The sequence below is a fragment of the Setaria italica genome, chromosome VIII (genome assembly GCF_000263155.2).
Source record: "Setaria italica strain Yugu1 chromosome VIII, Setaria_italica_v2.0, whole genome shotgun sequence".
Classification (NCBI taxonomy): domain Eukaryota; kingdom Viridiplantae; phylum Streptophyta; class Magnoliopsida; order Poales; family Poaceae; genus Setaria; species Setaria italica.
Window position 1 is genome coordinate 3,620,263 of NC_028457.1, and position 14,777 is coordinate 3,635,039.

General features: G+C 49.6%; 2 protein-coding genes across 2 annotated transcripts; one reads left to right on the forward strand and one right to left on the reverse strand.

Annotated features, from left to right (window-relative positions):
• Positions 1–4,394: 4,394 nt before the first annotated feature.
• On the reverse strand, positions 4,395–5,321 carry LOC101770652 (probable CCR4-associated factor 1 homolog 11). Its single transcript, XM_004980142.1, has one exon. The coding sequence runs from the start codon at positions 5,319–5,321 to the stop codon at positions 4,395–4,397; it is 927 nt and encodes a 308-aa protein (XP_004980199.1).
• A 1,524-nt stretch (positions 5,322–6,845) lies between these two features.
• LOC101785871 (exocyst complex component EXO70B1) lies at positions 6,846–9,339 on the forward strand. The gene has a single exon (XM_004978716.3). It carries the CDS (start codon positions 7,001–7,003, stop codon positions 9,068–9,070), a length of 2,070 nt encoding a protein of 689 aa, XP_004978773.1. The 5' UTR covers positions 6,846–7,000; the 3' UTR covers positions 9,071–9,339.
• The last annotated feature ends 5,438 nt before the right edge of the window (positions 9,340–14,777 follow it).

Consider the following 14,777-nt stretch of genomic DNA (forward strand, 5'->3'; position numbering starts at 1 on the left):
GTCCGGACGTGGATGAAGGAGCTCAAGGCTTCCAGCATAACAGGCCGACGACGTCCTCACGACTTCCAGTACGAGGTGTTGCGCCGTGAGGCCATGAGCTACCAGTCCATGGCAAGCAAGGTATTGAGCAACTTCACGTCATAGAATCGTCTTGTATTCCGTGATAAAGCGAGCAGAGATGTGAAGAACGTGCTCGAAAAGATGGACGAGCTGGTGACAGAGATGACAAAGTTCGGCCTGGTGGCGCTTGCGGAGGCGCCGAGGCAAGCTCTTGGTCGGCAGACGCACTCAGCCCTGGATGAATCCAGAGAGATATTTGGCAGAGAAGATGACAAAGATGGGGTGGTGAAACTGTGCTGGACCAGCAAGATCGGCAGGAGGTACAAGTGTTACCCATCCTCGGAATGGGGGGTGTGGGCAAGTCCACGCTACCCAAGATGGTGTACATCAACGACAAAATTCAGAAGCACTTTGAATTGAGGATGGGGCAATGCGTGTCAGAAAATTTTGAAGCTATTCCTCTTGTTAGATCTGTAATTGAGTTGGCTACAAATAGCACATGTGATCTGCTTGTCTCGATCGAGATGATGCGAGGAAAACTCCAGGTAGTTATTGCCCGCAAAAGGTTCCTACTCATTCTCCCAGGGGCGGGCCGATGGGCCCCCCTCTAGTATTGAATTGCTAGTACTAGTTGGGAAATCGGTGCTAAAGGGGATTTCCAATCGGTACTAAAGACGTTTTCCCTAGTAGTGCATGGTGTTGCATGCGTGGCGACATCGCCCGTGCGTGCAATCGCATAGAGTACACGAGAGCGGAGCTCCGACAATGGGGGACTGCGCGGCGGCCAGGGTTTGAAATAGACCCAAGAAAGCGGCTCCGAATCCGATTCAGAAAGGAAAGGCCTACACCTATCATGGGATTAGCTATCTACCTTACAAAGTTGGAACCCCATTCATGTTTTATTCCCACAATGCAAATCACTAGAACAATATACAAATCAGTTGCACATCATGTTGTGCAAATTTTTCTCTAATTCAGAAATGACGCGAAGTATCCATGGATTCAGAAAAGATGAAGACCAAAAACTGATGCTGATGTACATTGATTCCCAGATGTGGAGCTGCCACAGCAATTCACAAATCAGTTGCACATAATGTTATGCAGATTTTAATAGTAGTAGCCCTGGTAGTTAGAGACAAAGTAAAAACTGACGATGCACAAAACAAATCAAATAGTTGACAATCATCTAATAGTTGCCAATCAAGTAAGTGCAGTAAGTAAATTGCAGAGTTGGTGCCATCTAATAAGGGCAATCGGGACAAATCTAAAAAAAATCTGATAAGGGCAACCAGGACAAATCTGAAAGGTTTGGTGGAATTCTATTCAAGTGGTGTTACAAAAGAAAGGGTTCCTTCAGGAATGAATTCAGAAACGACGCAAACCATCCAGAACTGTGAACTTCGAACTGTGAACCAATTTTTCTGGTGAACTAGTAATTGGTTTAATATTTGGACATAGGTTTAAAACTTCAGATAATAGGTATGTTTGTATATGTCTTATTAGAATTTACATATATTTAATACAATATCAAAAGAAGTATGTATTTATATTGATAAATAAAAAATCATTGATTTGACCGGTGAACCGGTGAACTGACCGGTTGGACCTCCGATCCGGCTTCTCGTTCTATGATGACTGGAAGGTTTTCAAGGCTGACAACCGTGACCCCAAGTCGACCTCGAACGGGAAAGCCTGAATATGTTCCTGTCTGTTAACCATGAGCATCTCCTTGGTCTCAACACCAGGGGCGATGAGCCGTGCTTCAGGATCTCCCAACAGCACAAGATTACACATCTCCTCTCTCCCAAGGACACAAACAGGATGGTCTCGTCGGGCCACGATCATGACTGCGGCAGCTCTGGCGCCAGAGACCGTAACGTTGCCTCCGTGTCGATCACGGAGTGCAGCGTCCAAAAGGCGGCTGCGCCGGTGGACAGCAGCCGCCAGAAGGAGATCGTGAGCCTGTCCCTGACGAGCACGGTGAGCTTCCCGTCCGGCGACGCCGCCGGCGGAGGTTAGCGTCATTACCCTCTCTGTAGCTCTTCGGGAAGCGGTCCATCGGGAGCTCGACGGACCCCGCCGTGGCCGCGCGGACGTCGTAGGTGAGGACGTGCAAGTGGTACCCGGTGCCGTACATTACCCAGTGGACGGCGCCGCCGAGGACGACGGCGCTGCAGTCTGCGTGAAGCAAGGAGCAATGCGAGCGGCGATGGGTGGCAGCCGAGGTGACGGGGCTCCATTCGCCGCCGCCGGCGTCCGGGGAGGACACGGTCAGAACCTTGACGGACCTCGCGGGGTACAAGAGCATGGTGAAATCCGCGGCGAGGAGGAGGAAGGAGCAGCCGATGCCGTCCGAAGCGGTGAGCAGGACGTACGTGCTGAAACCATCGTCCGGTGAGTATCTCGCCATCTCCGGCGGATCCGGGAGGAACGCGCGGCCGCCGTTCATGGGGTCGTACACGCAGATACCCAGCTCCCGAGGCACATCGGCATGGCGGCGGCGGAGCACGACGAGGCGCGGCGCGACGTCACGGGCTCGTAGCGGGCCAGGAGGCCGGCGCAGCCGCCGCCGCCGCCGCGGGACACGAACGGCGCGAGGTGCTTCTCCGAGAGGTACGCCGCGGCGGGCGTCGCTGGATGCGCCAGGGCGAAGGGCGTTGGCGGGGAAGCCCGGGACACGGCCAGGCTAAAGAACCATTTGGGGCTCTGGAGGAAGCAAAGCAGGTGCGGGGGCACGGCGGCGCCGGCCCGCGGCAGACGCGCCGGATGAAGGCCGGGTTGAGGATGTCGCGGCGGAGGGGCTTGCAGCTTGCGGCGCAACGGAGGAGGGTCGCCACGTCGGACCGCGCCACGACCTCGAGCACAAGGTCCGACGGAAGCGCCGGCGCCGAAGCCGGCGTCGTCGTTGCCTCCGGCGGCGGCGGCGAGGCCGTGAACGCGCCACGGCATCGCTTGCGTGGCGACGACATGGCCTGTGCGTGCGAACGAGATACACACGAGAGCGGGGCTCCGGCGATCGGGGACTGCGCGGCGGCCAGGGTTTTGAGGGAGTTCCTGCTCGGACGGACTTTCTAATATACACACGAAAGTTAGTCTCCGAATCCGATTCAGAAAGGCCTATCACGGGATTTAGCTATCTGACAAAGTTGGGTGAGATTTTGGAAAGCGAGGAAAATGATGTCTATTCAGATTTCAGAAAGACGGGAAACTGTTCCCTAACAAAGCTTTTGATGTTGTTTTCGCTGAAATATCATACTCGAGGGAATGGATACAGCTGCTCAAGATGATGAACATGTTGATGAATGCTGGAGATGTCCTGGTGAAGTGTTCAGGACAACGAAATACAATCTTACTTACAGTGCTGGAGATCTCTTGAGTCTTGACTCTTGTAAACCAAATCCAGTATTTTGTAAACTTGGTGTGGCTGTCAATAATGCAGTGTCTGATTAAGCTAGAGAGGCTGATTATCATCAGCAACAGAAAGGTTTAGTCCAATCGACTAACCTCAAACATGGCAGGAGACCCGCAATCGGATGCTGATGCATGTTTGATTCCCGTTAGGCAAACCACAATACAACAATTGACAAATCAGTTGCGCACCATGTTGTGTTCATTTTTCTTCAGGAATGCATGGATTCAGAAAAGGCGCAAACCATTCAGGGGGGGAGAGTATGTACCAATAGAAAGATCATTGTCCAATCGGTTAATAACCTAAACCATGGCAATTGGAAGCTGATGTGTGTTTGATTCCCACAAGGAAAACCACTAGAACAACTGACAAATCATCATGTTGTGCAAATTTTTCATCAGGAATGGATTCAGACACTATGCAAAGCATCCATGGATTCAGAAAAACCGAAGACCAAAAACTGATGCTGATGTACATTGATTCCTAGATGCTGAGCCGCCACAACAATCGACAAATCAGTTGTGCATCATGTTGTGCAAATTTCTGTAGTAGTATCCCTGGTAGTTAGAGATAAAGTAAAACTGACGACAATGCACAAACAAAATCAAATGGTTGACAATCAAGTGAGTGCTAGCAAATTGCAGAGCTGAAGATGCCATCTAATAAGGGCGACTGGCACTAATCTGAAAGGCTTGGTGGAATTCTATTCAGGATTGGATTCAGAAAACTATGCAGATCATCCAGGAAAACCAACCATGGATTCAGAAAATCTGAAGACCAAAATCGAATGTTGATGTACATTGATTCCCAGACGTGAAGCCGCTACAAAAATTGATAAATCAGTTGCACACATCATGCTGTGCAAATTCCTACAGTAGTATCCCTGCTAGTTAGAGACGAAGTACCATCACATTCTACAACACAGTCAGCTCGACGGCGGCGGCGGCGGCGTGTGCAGGCCGTGGATGCGGCCGGCGTGCATGTCCACGCCGTCCCACGCGAAGAAGAGCCCCTTGATCCGCATGAACACCTGGCACGCGGCGAGGCTCTTCTCCCCGGCCTGCCACGGCTCCCTCGCCGCCGCGGCGGGCGCGCCGAGCAGCGCCGCCAGGTACGCGAGCGGGCCCTTGAGGCTCACACTCGCGGGGAGCCGCGCCGCCAGGTACCTCACGTCGAACACCTTCCCGCCGAGGTACCCTCTGAGCGCCGCCAGGAACTCCTCCTTGGTCTCCGGCAGCGGCGCGCCGCCGGTGAGGACCTTGAGGAGGAACCCGAGGTGGTAGAGCCCGCCGTGCGCGACCCACGTGACCCTGCCCCACGTCCCCGGGGAGACGACGCCGGAGGCGAAGAGGGCGTACGCGAGGGTCCTCAGGGTCATCGTCGCCGCCCCGCTCCCGCCGGAGGAGGTGTCGCGGCCGGGGAAGACGGCGAACTGCCAGACGGACTCGGCGGTGGCGCCCCAGGGGGCGCGCAGCGCGGGGAGCCGCCCGTGCGCGTCGCAGAGCGTGATGCCGAGCTGGAGGAGCGGGAACGCGTCGACGTCGATCTTGGCGAGCGCGTACCGCGCCGCGGCCGGGAGGTCCCCCAGGCGCACGCAGGGGGGGAGGATGACGCGGCCGTCCTCGCCGCCGTCGTCGCCACCCGCGCCGTGCTCCGCGTGGACGGTCACGTAGGGGTACCGCGGCAGGAGGGCGTGGATGGCCGCCAGCTCGGCCATGAGGTTCTCGGCCAGAACCAGCCGGACGAACACGTCGGCGCCACGCGGGCGCGGCGCCGGCGGGCGCGGCGGCCGGAGCGCGGCTGAGGGCGGGATGCCCGCGGTGGCTGGCGCTGGTGCGCGGCGGCGGGACATGATGTTCGGGACGTCGGGGGATTCGCGGCTTCTGAAGGCGGCGGCAGATCGGTGGAGTTCCTTGCGGCGGCGGTGGTGTGCGGGTTTTAGATCGATTTGGGATGTGGGCGATGTGACCTCGAAACAAAGGAAGACTCGAGTCCGAATCCAACCCAAAGATTCCGCAAATATAGGTGCTTTTGTGTTTCCATAAATTCACGGCACATGCGGAAGAAGGCTGCCGTTTGGACCCTGGGCTATTTGCTATTGCATCACGCCCTCAATTTGGACACAGATCGAGCAAACCTGCAAAACATACTACCAAGAAACTAGTATAAGAATGTAATGTTTGGTTTCTTTGCAAGAAACTTAGAGATATTTGTAGAATTTGAATTTAACATTTTCTAAATTGGAAATATCAAAGGTTGAAATGAGATTGTCTACTTACCTGACTCTCTCTCTCTCCAAGTCTTCAATTAGAACAGTTGGATCAAAATCCAACGTATCAGATGTAACCACCCTTAGCTTTTATACTCATTATCTCTTCGCACCGACTAGCCTCATACATGGCTCTTGGGTTGCCTCAAACTTCACACAGACGATGCTCTTGGCAGAAGGGGCACCACACTCTCCCACACCAAACAACCTCCCCCTTCCCATCCCCGCCTCATTTGAGCAATTTCTCCATCGTATATGAATCTCCCACAAGGCCCCAATCCATTATCATTCATCTTCGACGGCACCTGTCATTGAATATGCTGCCATTGCACCTCCTTTGCTAATGACCACTATGAAAGGTGACTTTCCTACCCCCAACTATACTTGCCTAGCCATCAACCATAGTAGATATCCCGACACCACCGACATATGATAACTTCTCTAGGTCTACCCTACAATAGCCATAATGGCCCTCTCCCGAAATCCTTAATCTGGATCCAAACCCTAGCCTTAGTATTCATGAGTTCACTGGAAGTCCACCACAAAACTCACTCATGATCACTAATTTGACATTGCGCGGCCCCAAGAATAATCTATCAACAAATAAATATCACAATACTATAATATTTGTATTAAAATTTTAAAACATTGCCAAAAAGTTTGAATTCAAATGTAGTAATGGATGTTTAAAAATTGTCAAATACAATTTTTAGTTAAAAAATGAACCTAATTAATTAATTCTAAGTTTAAAAAGATTTCCAAAGCATGAGCTTGATCATTGAGCTTCAAAAAGTAAAAAGTTAGTCCTTTAAATCTGGGTGTATGGCTAGCTTACCCGATTTGGATGTCAATTTCCAAATTTAAGAAATTTGAAATTTTAAAATAATGTAAAAATCACTTGTTTGGAAAATAACGAACCGCAAATCTTCTTTTTTTTTCATCTCTCTCTTCCATATTCTTTAGGAGAGCTGGTTCGTGGAGAGAACATGTTTTGTCGAGGTACTCACGTCTTCGCGAGGTAGCCAGCACGGCAGCACCGATGCTTTCTTTAGCAAACTCTGCCACGCTAAGAGAGGAGAGAGAAAGACCCTTTCAAATCATGTCTCCCTCAACCTCCGGCGACCTCTCCTCCCTCTCTAACACCTCCTCCATTCTCCATCCTCTCTCTCACCCCTTGCATGCCTCAGAGACCTGACGCGCTGTCCGGCCATTATTGAGGCATTGACCTTGATCGCGTCCGGGCTCGTTGGCCGCGGCAAGCAATGGATAGGATCCCCGTCGCGCCGCTCAAGTCCAGCAGCTTCTCGGCGGCCACCGCCCGGGAGGACAAGCTCGCCCGCAACCTCTCGCTGGGCCCCATCAAGCTCAACGAGCACATCAAGGAGGCGCGCCAGGAGAAGGCCGACAATGCCGGCGCGGACGCGGGCGGCGGCGAGGCCGTGGCCGACGCCGTGCCGGAGGAGGCCAGCGAGCCGGACTTGGCCACGCTGTCGGCGGAGATCGACGCGTTCCTCGCCGCCCTCAGGGACGGCGAGGCGCCTCCGGCCGTGTCCGAGGTGACGCTGGACAAGTTCGCGAACGCCGTCGAGCAGGAGATGGCGCCGTTGGAGGGGACCGAGGACAAGTGGGTGCCCGAGGCTCCCGGCGAGGCGCCGCCGCTCCTCGCCACGATCAAGCGCATTGCGGCGCTCTCGTCGGCGCTCGCCGCGAGCCAGGCGGAGGGCGGCGGCACCTACACCATCGGGCTGCACCGCGTCACGGGCGTGCTCCACCGCGCCATGACGTTCGTGGAGGACGAGTTCCACGCGCTGCTCGAGGACCCCCGCGTCGCCAAGGTGGCGCCCGGCGGCGGCGGCGACACCGGCAGCGCCACGGGCAGGTCGATGAAGCGGCCACCGTCGTTCGGGCACGGCGCGGAGCCCGACCGCTGCGTGATCCCCTCGGACGGGGGCAGCGGGGAGGCCTCGCCGCCGTTCCCGCCGGAAACCGTGGACCGGCTGCGCGCCATGGCGGAGGCCATGTTCGCCGCCGGGTACGAGACGGAGTGCACGGAGGTGTTCCTGGTGGCTCGCCGGAACGCGCTGGACGCGTCGCTGCAGAGCCTCGGGTACGAGAAGGCGAGCATCGACGACGTGGTGAAGATGCCGTGGGAGGCGCAGGAGTCGGAGATCGCCACGTGGATCAAGGCGTTCCGGCACGCCGTCGAGGCGGACCTCCCCGGCGAGCGCGACCTGTGCGCCCGCGTCTTCGCCAGCGCCGACGGCCTCGCCCGCAGCATCTTCGCCGACCTCGCGCGCGGCGCCATGCTGCACATGCTCAGCTTCACGGAGGCCGTCGTCCTGATGAAGCGCGCCGCGGAGAAGCTCTTCAAGGTGCTCGACATGTACGAGGCCATCCGCGACGTGGCCCCCGTCGTGGACGCGTTCGTCGCCGAGGCCTCCGCCGGAGACAACGACGGCGGCAGCGCGGCAGCCGCCATGATGGCCGACCTGAAGTACGAGCTGGCCTCCGTGCGCGCCCGCCTGGGCGAGTCGGCGGCGGCCATCTTCTGCGACCTAGAGAGCTCGATCCGCGCGGACGCCGGAAAGCAGCCGGTCCCCGGCGGCGCGGTGCACCCGCTGACCCGGTACCTGATGAACTACCTCAAGTTCACGTGCTACTACAAGGGCACCCTGGAGCAGGTGTTCCAGGAGTACCGGCGCCCCGACGACGACGAGCACGAGGGCGGAGCCGGCGCCGGCGACCCGTTCGCGGCGCAGCTGATGGAGCTGCTGGAGCTGCTGCACGGGAACCTGGAGGCCAAGTCGCGGCTGTACAAGGACCCGTCGCTGAGCAGCATCTTCCTGATGAACAACGGGCGGTACATGCTGCAGAAGATCCGGGGGTCGCCGGAGATCAACGCCGTCGTCGGCGAGGCGTGGTCCCGGAAGCGGTCGACGGACCTGCGGCAGTACCACAAGAACTACCAGCGGGAGACGTGGAGCCGCGTGCTGAACCTGCTCCGGGACGACGGCGTGATCACCGTCAAGGGCCACGTGCAGAAGCAGGTGCTCAAGGACAGGTTCAAGCATTTCAACGCCGCCATGGACGAGATCCAGCGGACGCAGGGGGCCTGGGTCGTCAGCGACGAGCAGCTGCAGTCGGAGCTCAGGGTCTCCATCGCCGCCGTCATCGTGCCGGCGTACCGGTCCTTCCTGGGGCGCTTCTCGCAGCACTTCAGCGCGGGGAGGCAGACGGAGAAGTACATCAAGCTCAGCGGGGAGGACCTGGAGGCCATCATCGAGGAGCTCTTCGACGGAAACGCCGTCTCCATGCCCAGGAGAAGGACGTAATATACACTAGTAAGGCCCCGTGCATGACTAATTACATACTTTGATTTAAGCAATTATTATCATAACTGTATTTTATTTTCTGTTTTTTTCTTAATTTCGATCGTTCATCAGAGTTTTGGTCGAACGGTACAGATGATGTTGTAATCCTATACTTAAACTCACACTGCGTTATTGCTCTTGCTCAATCACGGCAGATAGATGTGTATTGGTTGATTAATTGATACAGTGTATTACCTGTTCATATATTTATATATCAACATTCTTTTTTCTGTGACAAAGCACATTAGTATTTTTTTTACGCTTCAAATATGTTCCGGAACATTATTTGACACGTCACCTACATCCGTCTAAAATCAGTGTTGTTATCATGCAGCGTATGTCACATGCGTAGCCTCATAGATAGCTTCATTTTTCGTTAAGAGTGACCATGATCTTCAGTTACACTATCTTCCTCCTCCAACGTACATAAACCGTCCCACCCACTCATTTTCATTTTCCTCTATTTCTTCTTTTCCATCTGATCCCTTATGCTCCTTCACGATGTGCATGATGTGTGTTGCGTGTGGGTGGGTGGGTGGGTGGGGAGTGTGGGGGCTTAGGCCCCCAACCTAGATCTACCTCTATTCATGGAACATTAAAAGAGGTCGCATAGCGGCTTGCATAGTGTAATGCGATGTTCGATAGGGTGGGTTCTAAGCCTACAGGAACATAGTAACCGTAAGCGGAGCGGTGTTTGACACATGTATTGAGATGGATCTAATCAATAAAATAGTAGATGTGGTGAACATAATATTGGGCTGCTAGTGCTAGGATAGGAGTAGGATAACAGGAGGTGTTGAAGCATGCACCCGCACGTGTGGGAGAGAGACCGAACAATCTTTAGTGCCAACTCTCTTATATTTAGTTCTGACTAATCATGCTGTGAAGTAGAATTGTACTATTTCGAGACCTGGTTCACTGGTAGTCATCAACCATACCATGTAATTATCTTTTTAGATAGATGACAGAGTGACCAAAGTAATGATGTGTCGCCGGAATATGAACACCATCACCAACTCCTCAAGGCTTGGCGTACTGAGCGGGTGACTTCTCATGATGATCACGTTGTAGACACAATGAACTTGGAGTAGTGCGTGGCTATATAACAACATAAAACATATTATGGGCTAGGCCTGGTTCGTTTTAAGTTGTAAGAGTCTGCTCCGGTTGCAGGCTTGCCGCTACCATTTCTCCAACCGTCCTACGCATCCTCTAAAAAAAAGTCACGCGCATGTGCCCCCCATGGCTTGCGTGCCACTATTTCTGCTGGGCTTCAAAGGCAGGCAGCAAGCCCTCAAACATCATCTTTCGGAAGAAAGTCAGAAATCCTGTCCATCTTCCGGAAAGTGGATAGGGTTGCCCAATAAACGAGGTCCATCAGATCTGCTTCAAACCCTAGCCCCTGTTGTTGCCTCCCACCGTGCGTCCTGCGCCGCCGGCCCTGAGTGAGGCCTGCGCCACCACCACGGCGGCGGCGGCACCACCCTCGTCGGCCCCCACGTGCAGGCTCGCCTGCCGCTGGAGTCGGAGAAGACGGTGCGGAAAAAATGTTGAATCAAAATTTTCAAAAAATGTTGGATTAACTTTTCTTAAAAAGATGTTGGTTCAACTTTTTTTTTGAAATTTCTTGAAAAATGTTGAGGTTCAATATTTTTGGAAAAATGTTAAATGTTGAGGTTCAACATTTCTAAAAAATATAGGTTTAACTTTTTCGAAAAAAATATTGATCAACATTTTTTATCTATTAAAAATGTTGAATGGGCCATCATCAGTTGACTCTCGGTGACCTTGGAACGGAAATATGAAGTTGGGTCTTTGCTGGACATTATCCTCCGGTAGACAAGGAGCCCAGGAAGAAAGTTAGCTAACCATCTTCGACTTTATGATTAGCAAACAATCAGTTGGACGAACCAGATACAGGCGCGTTAGGAGAGGTAGAGGCTGGCCGGCCAAGTGGTCAGCAGTTCAGAGCACGTGCAAGCATGGCACACCCTAGAGGTTGGTCTGGATATGTGGCAGGCTATTGCCGGTGGTAGGAACTTTTGATTTCCAAATTTTTAAATATGATTTTCTCCATAATGGTGCATCCAATTTCAATTTCATTTGAACCATGATATTGTTTAGAATTTTTGCAACAAAATGAGATCCAATATGACTACATTATTTTATTTTTAAAATATTATCATTTTAAATATGTTGGTTCAATATTTTTATCATATTACTTCAACAGTTTAGGTATACTATTGCAACATTGCCATATAAATGTTGAATCAGATTTGAAGAAATGTTGAACTAGTTGATTCAAAATGTTGAACCTGATTTGAAGAAGAAATACAGAACTAGTTTATTCAAAATGTCAAACCAGATTTGAAAAAATGTTGAACTAGTTGATTCAAAATGTTGAACCAAATTTGAAAAAAAATGTTGAACTAGTTGATTAAAATTGTTGAACAAGGTTTGAAAAAATGTTAAACTTGTTGATTCAGAATGTTGAACCAGATTTGAAGAAATGTTGAACTAGTTGCTTTAAAATATTGAACTAAATTTGAACAAAAATTTAACTAGTTTATTCAAAATGTTGAATCAGATTTGAAGAAATGTAGAACCAGTTGATTCAAAATGTTGAACTAGGTATGAAAAAAGTGTTGAACTAGTTGACTAAAAATGTTGAATCAGGTTTGAAAAAAATGTTTAACTAGTTAATCTAAAATGTTGAACCAGATTTGAAGAAATGTTGAACTAGTTGATTCAAAATGTTGAACCAGGTTTGAAAAAAATGTTGAACTAGTTGATTCATAATGTTGAACCAGATTTAAAGAAATGTTGAACTAGTTGATTCCAAATGTTGAACCACATTTGAAAAAAATGTTGAGCTAGTTGATTAAAAATGTTGAAGCGGATTTGAAGAAAATGTTGAACTAGTTGATTCAAAATATTGAACCTAATTTGAAGAAATGTTAAACTAGTTGATTCAAAATATTGAAACTAGTTTTGAGAAAATGTTGAACTAGTTGATTCAAAATGTTGAGCTACATTGTTGAACTAGTTGGTTCAGAACGTTGAACCATATTTGAAAAAAAATGTTGGATCTAGTGTCGTTGAATATGACTCATATTTTCTTTTTAAAAAGAAAAGTAAATGTCACCGGATCAAGGTAAAAAAAAATACACCATGACAGGTGATTATAGGGTCATAAAATATTTTATTTGCTACGGGCTGATTTATGTGGGCTATTTGTTGCTTGCTAATGGGCTTTCCTGCATGGGGCTTAGCACGACGACGCTGGCAGGCAGAAAAAAGCAACAATCTACACCACACATTAATTTTTGTGGCGTGGAAGTTCATGAGACATTATGGACTACTTAGACATACAGGCTGGACTGCTGATGGATCAAAGATGTATGAGCTATCTATCTACCAGAAGATAGGTAGGAGATCCCTGCCTTCCAGAAGAGGCCTAAACAAGTTCGAGTGTCGCAATGTGTTTTGTTGGTTTATAGATTTGGACACATAAATACCAATAGGCAATACACTTTGGCCCAATGAAACAGTGGCCATGCTTCATACCAGGGGACAAAATATTTTTTTGCTTTAAGCGCGCATGCTCTTGCACTTTGCACAACTACATATATACTCGTACTTATTATATCAATGCACAAATCTCAGCACTTGGTGAAGACCTTGACGTCCCTCCATCTTGACTCCATCCGGTACGACATGCCGTTCTTGGACTGCCTACACGCCGAACTTGAAGTAGTGGGAAGCCCCCGCCGCGGCCGGGGACGGTGAGCCTGCGCTCGCCGTCGACACGGTCACGTTGAACGCTCGCGCAACTTCATGCACCACGTTGAGCCTGAACCGCCAGTCAGAGGAGAATGAAGGCGATCGATCGGTCTTGTCTCGATCTTGGTCTTGGTGCGGGGGCCGCCGGGGTGCGCGGTTGTGATGGGCTTGTTGGCGGCGTAGACCCACATCCGGTGCACGTCGTTGCCGGTGACCTTGTAGCTCTCGGCCAGCGGCATGTCGTAGGGCTTCTGAACCTTGAACTGTGTCGGGGAGAGCTCCACGGCCGAGAAGCCGTCGGTCAGTGGGTGCTCACCGCCGCGGGCAGGCGCACGGCACACGACGATGCTAGCAGCAGCAATCACTGTAAAAAATGATTTGTAGGAGCGTCCCATTTTTTCTAGGGGCGGGCCTATAAAATAGGTATAAAATGGGGGTGATATTGTAGCATCCGGACGGGTCACGGGACGACCCACCCTTGAAAATGGGTGCTATTTGCAGATGTGAGCAATGGGGTGACCCGCCCCAGAAAATCACCATTTTCAGGGGCGGGTCATCCTATCACCCGCTCCTGGAAATAGCCCCCATTTCCAGGGCGGGTGACGACATCACCTGCTCCTTAAAATAATTTCCAGGGGTAGGTGATGACATGGTCCGCCCCTAGAAATGATCATGTGAAAATAAATTCATAACTTTTTCATATGATTTTGGATGAAGACAAACTTTATATCAAAATTATATAGCTCGACGAGACCTAAAATTTTGTAGTTTAAAATTTTTTCATTTAAGATTTCTTAGTACTTCAAAATATCATTATAAGTTTTCTAGTTTCAAAATCTAAAACTTTTGAAGTTTCAAATGAATTCAGCTATACATAAGCTCTATATCAAACTTGTAGAGCTCGATGGGACCTAAAACTTTGGAGTTGATAATTTTTCAATTTGAGATTGTTTAATACTTCAAAATATCATTATAATTTGTCTAGTTTTGAAATATAATTTTTTAAATTTTCAAATGACTTCGACTATAGAGAAGCTCTATATCAAAATTATAGAGGTTGATGAGACCTAACACTTTGAAGTTGGCATATTTTTTATTTAAGATTGTTTATTACTCTAAAATATTATTATAAGTTCTTTAGTTTTGAAATCTACAAATTCTAAAATTTTCAAAGGTCTTCAGTTATGGAGAAGCTCTATATGAAAGTTGTAACACTCAACAAGATCTAAATGTATATAAGTATATAATAAATAAATGAGTATATGCATGAGTATATGTTAATGTATAAGTATATGTGAATGTATGAGTATATGTTTGAGCATATGTAAATGAGTTTAATGGATGTATTTTTGAATACAAACTTTTTCATATCATCTTGGACGAATACAAACTTTATATCAAAATTATAGAGTTCGACGAGACATAAAACTTTATAGTTGACTACTTTTGCATTTAAGATCATTTAATAGCTCAAAAACACATTTTAAAAGAAAAACAAAAATAAAAAAATAATTGCAGGGGACCTGAAAATAATTTCTAGGGGCGGGTCATGCCATCACCCGTGCCTAGAAATAGGCGCGGGTGATGCCATGACCCGCTCCTAGGAATTGTTTCATGCAAAAAAAAATCATAACTTTTTCATACGATTTCGGATGTATATAAACTTTATATCAAAGTTGTAGAGCTTGACAAGATCTAAAATTTTATAGTTGATAACTTTTTTATTTAAGATCGTTTGATTGTCCAAAAAATTATTATAATCTCATGAAAGAAACACGTCCAACCGCGTCATCGATCCGCGACTTCCAAACAAAGCATTCTTATTGGTCCAACCTCAATCCAGACTCCCTTCGTCCCTATCTTGCCGTCTTCTCGGTATCTTTTC

Coding starts and splice junctions, on each gene's coding strand:
- LOC101770652 (XM_004980142.1), bottom strand. CDS start 5,321: ATGTCCCGCCGCCGCGCACCAGCGCCAGCCACCGCGGGCATCCCGCCC.
- LOC101785871 (XM_004978716.3), top strand. CDS start 7,001: ATGGATAGGATCCCCGTCGCGCCGCTCAAGTCCAGCAGCTTCTCGGCG.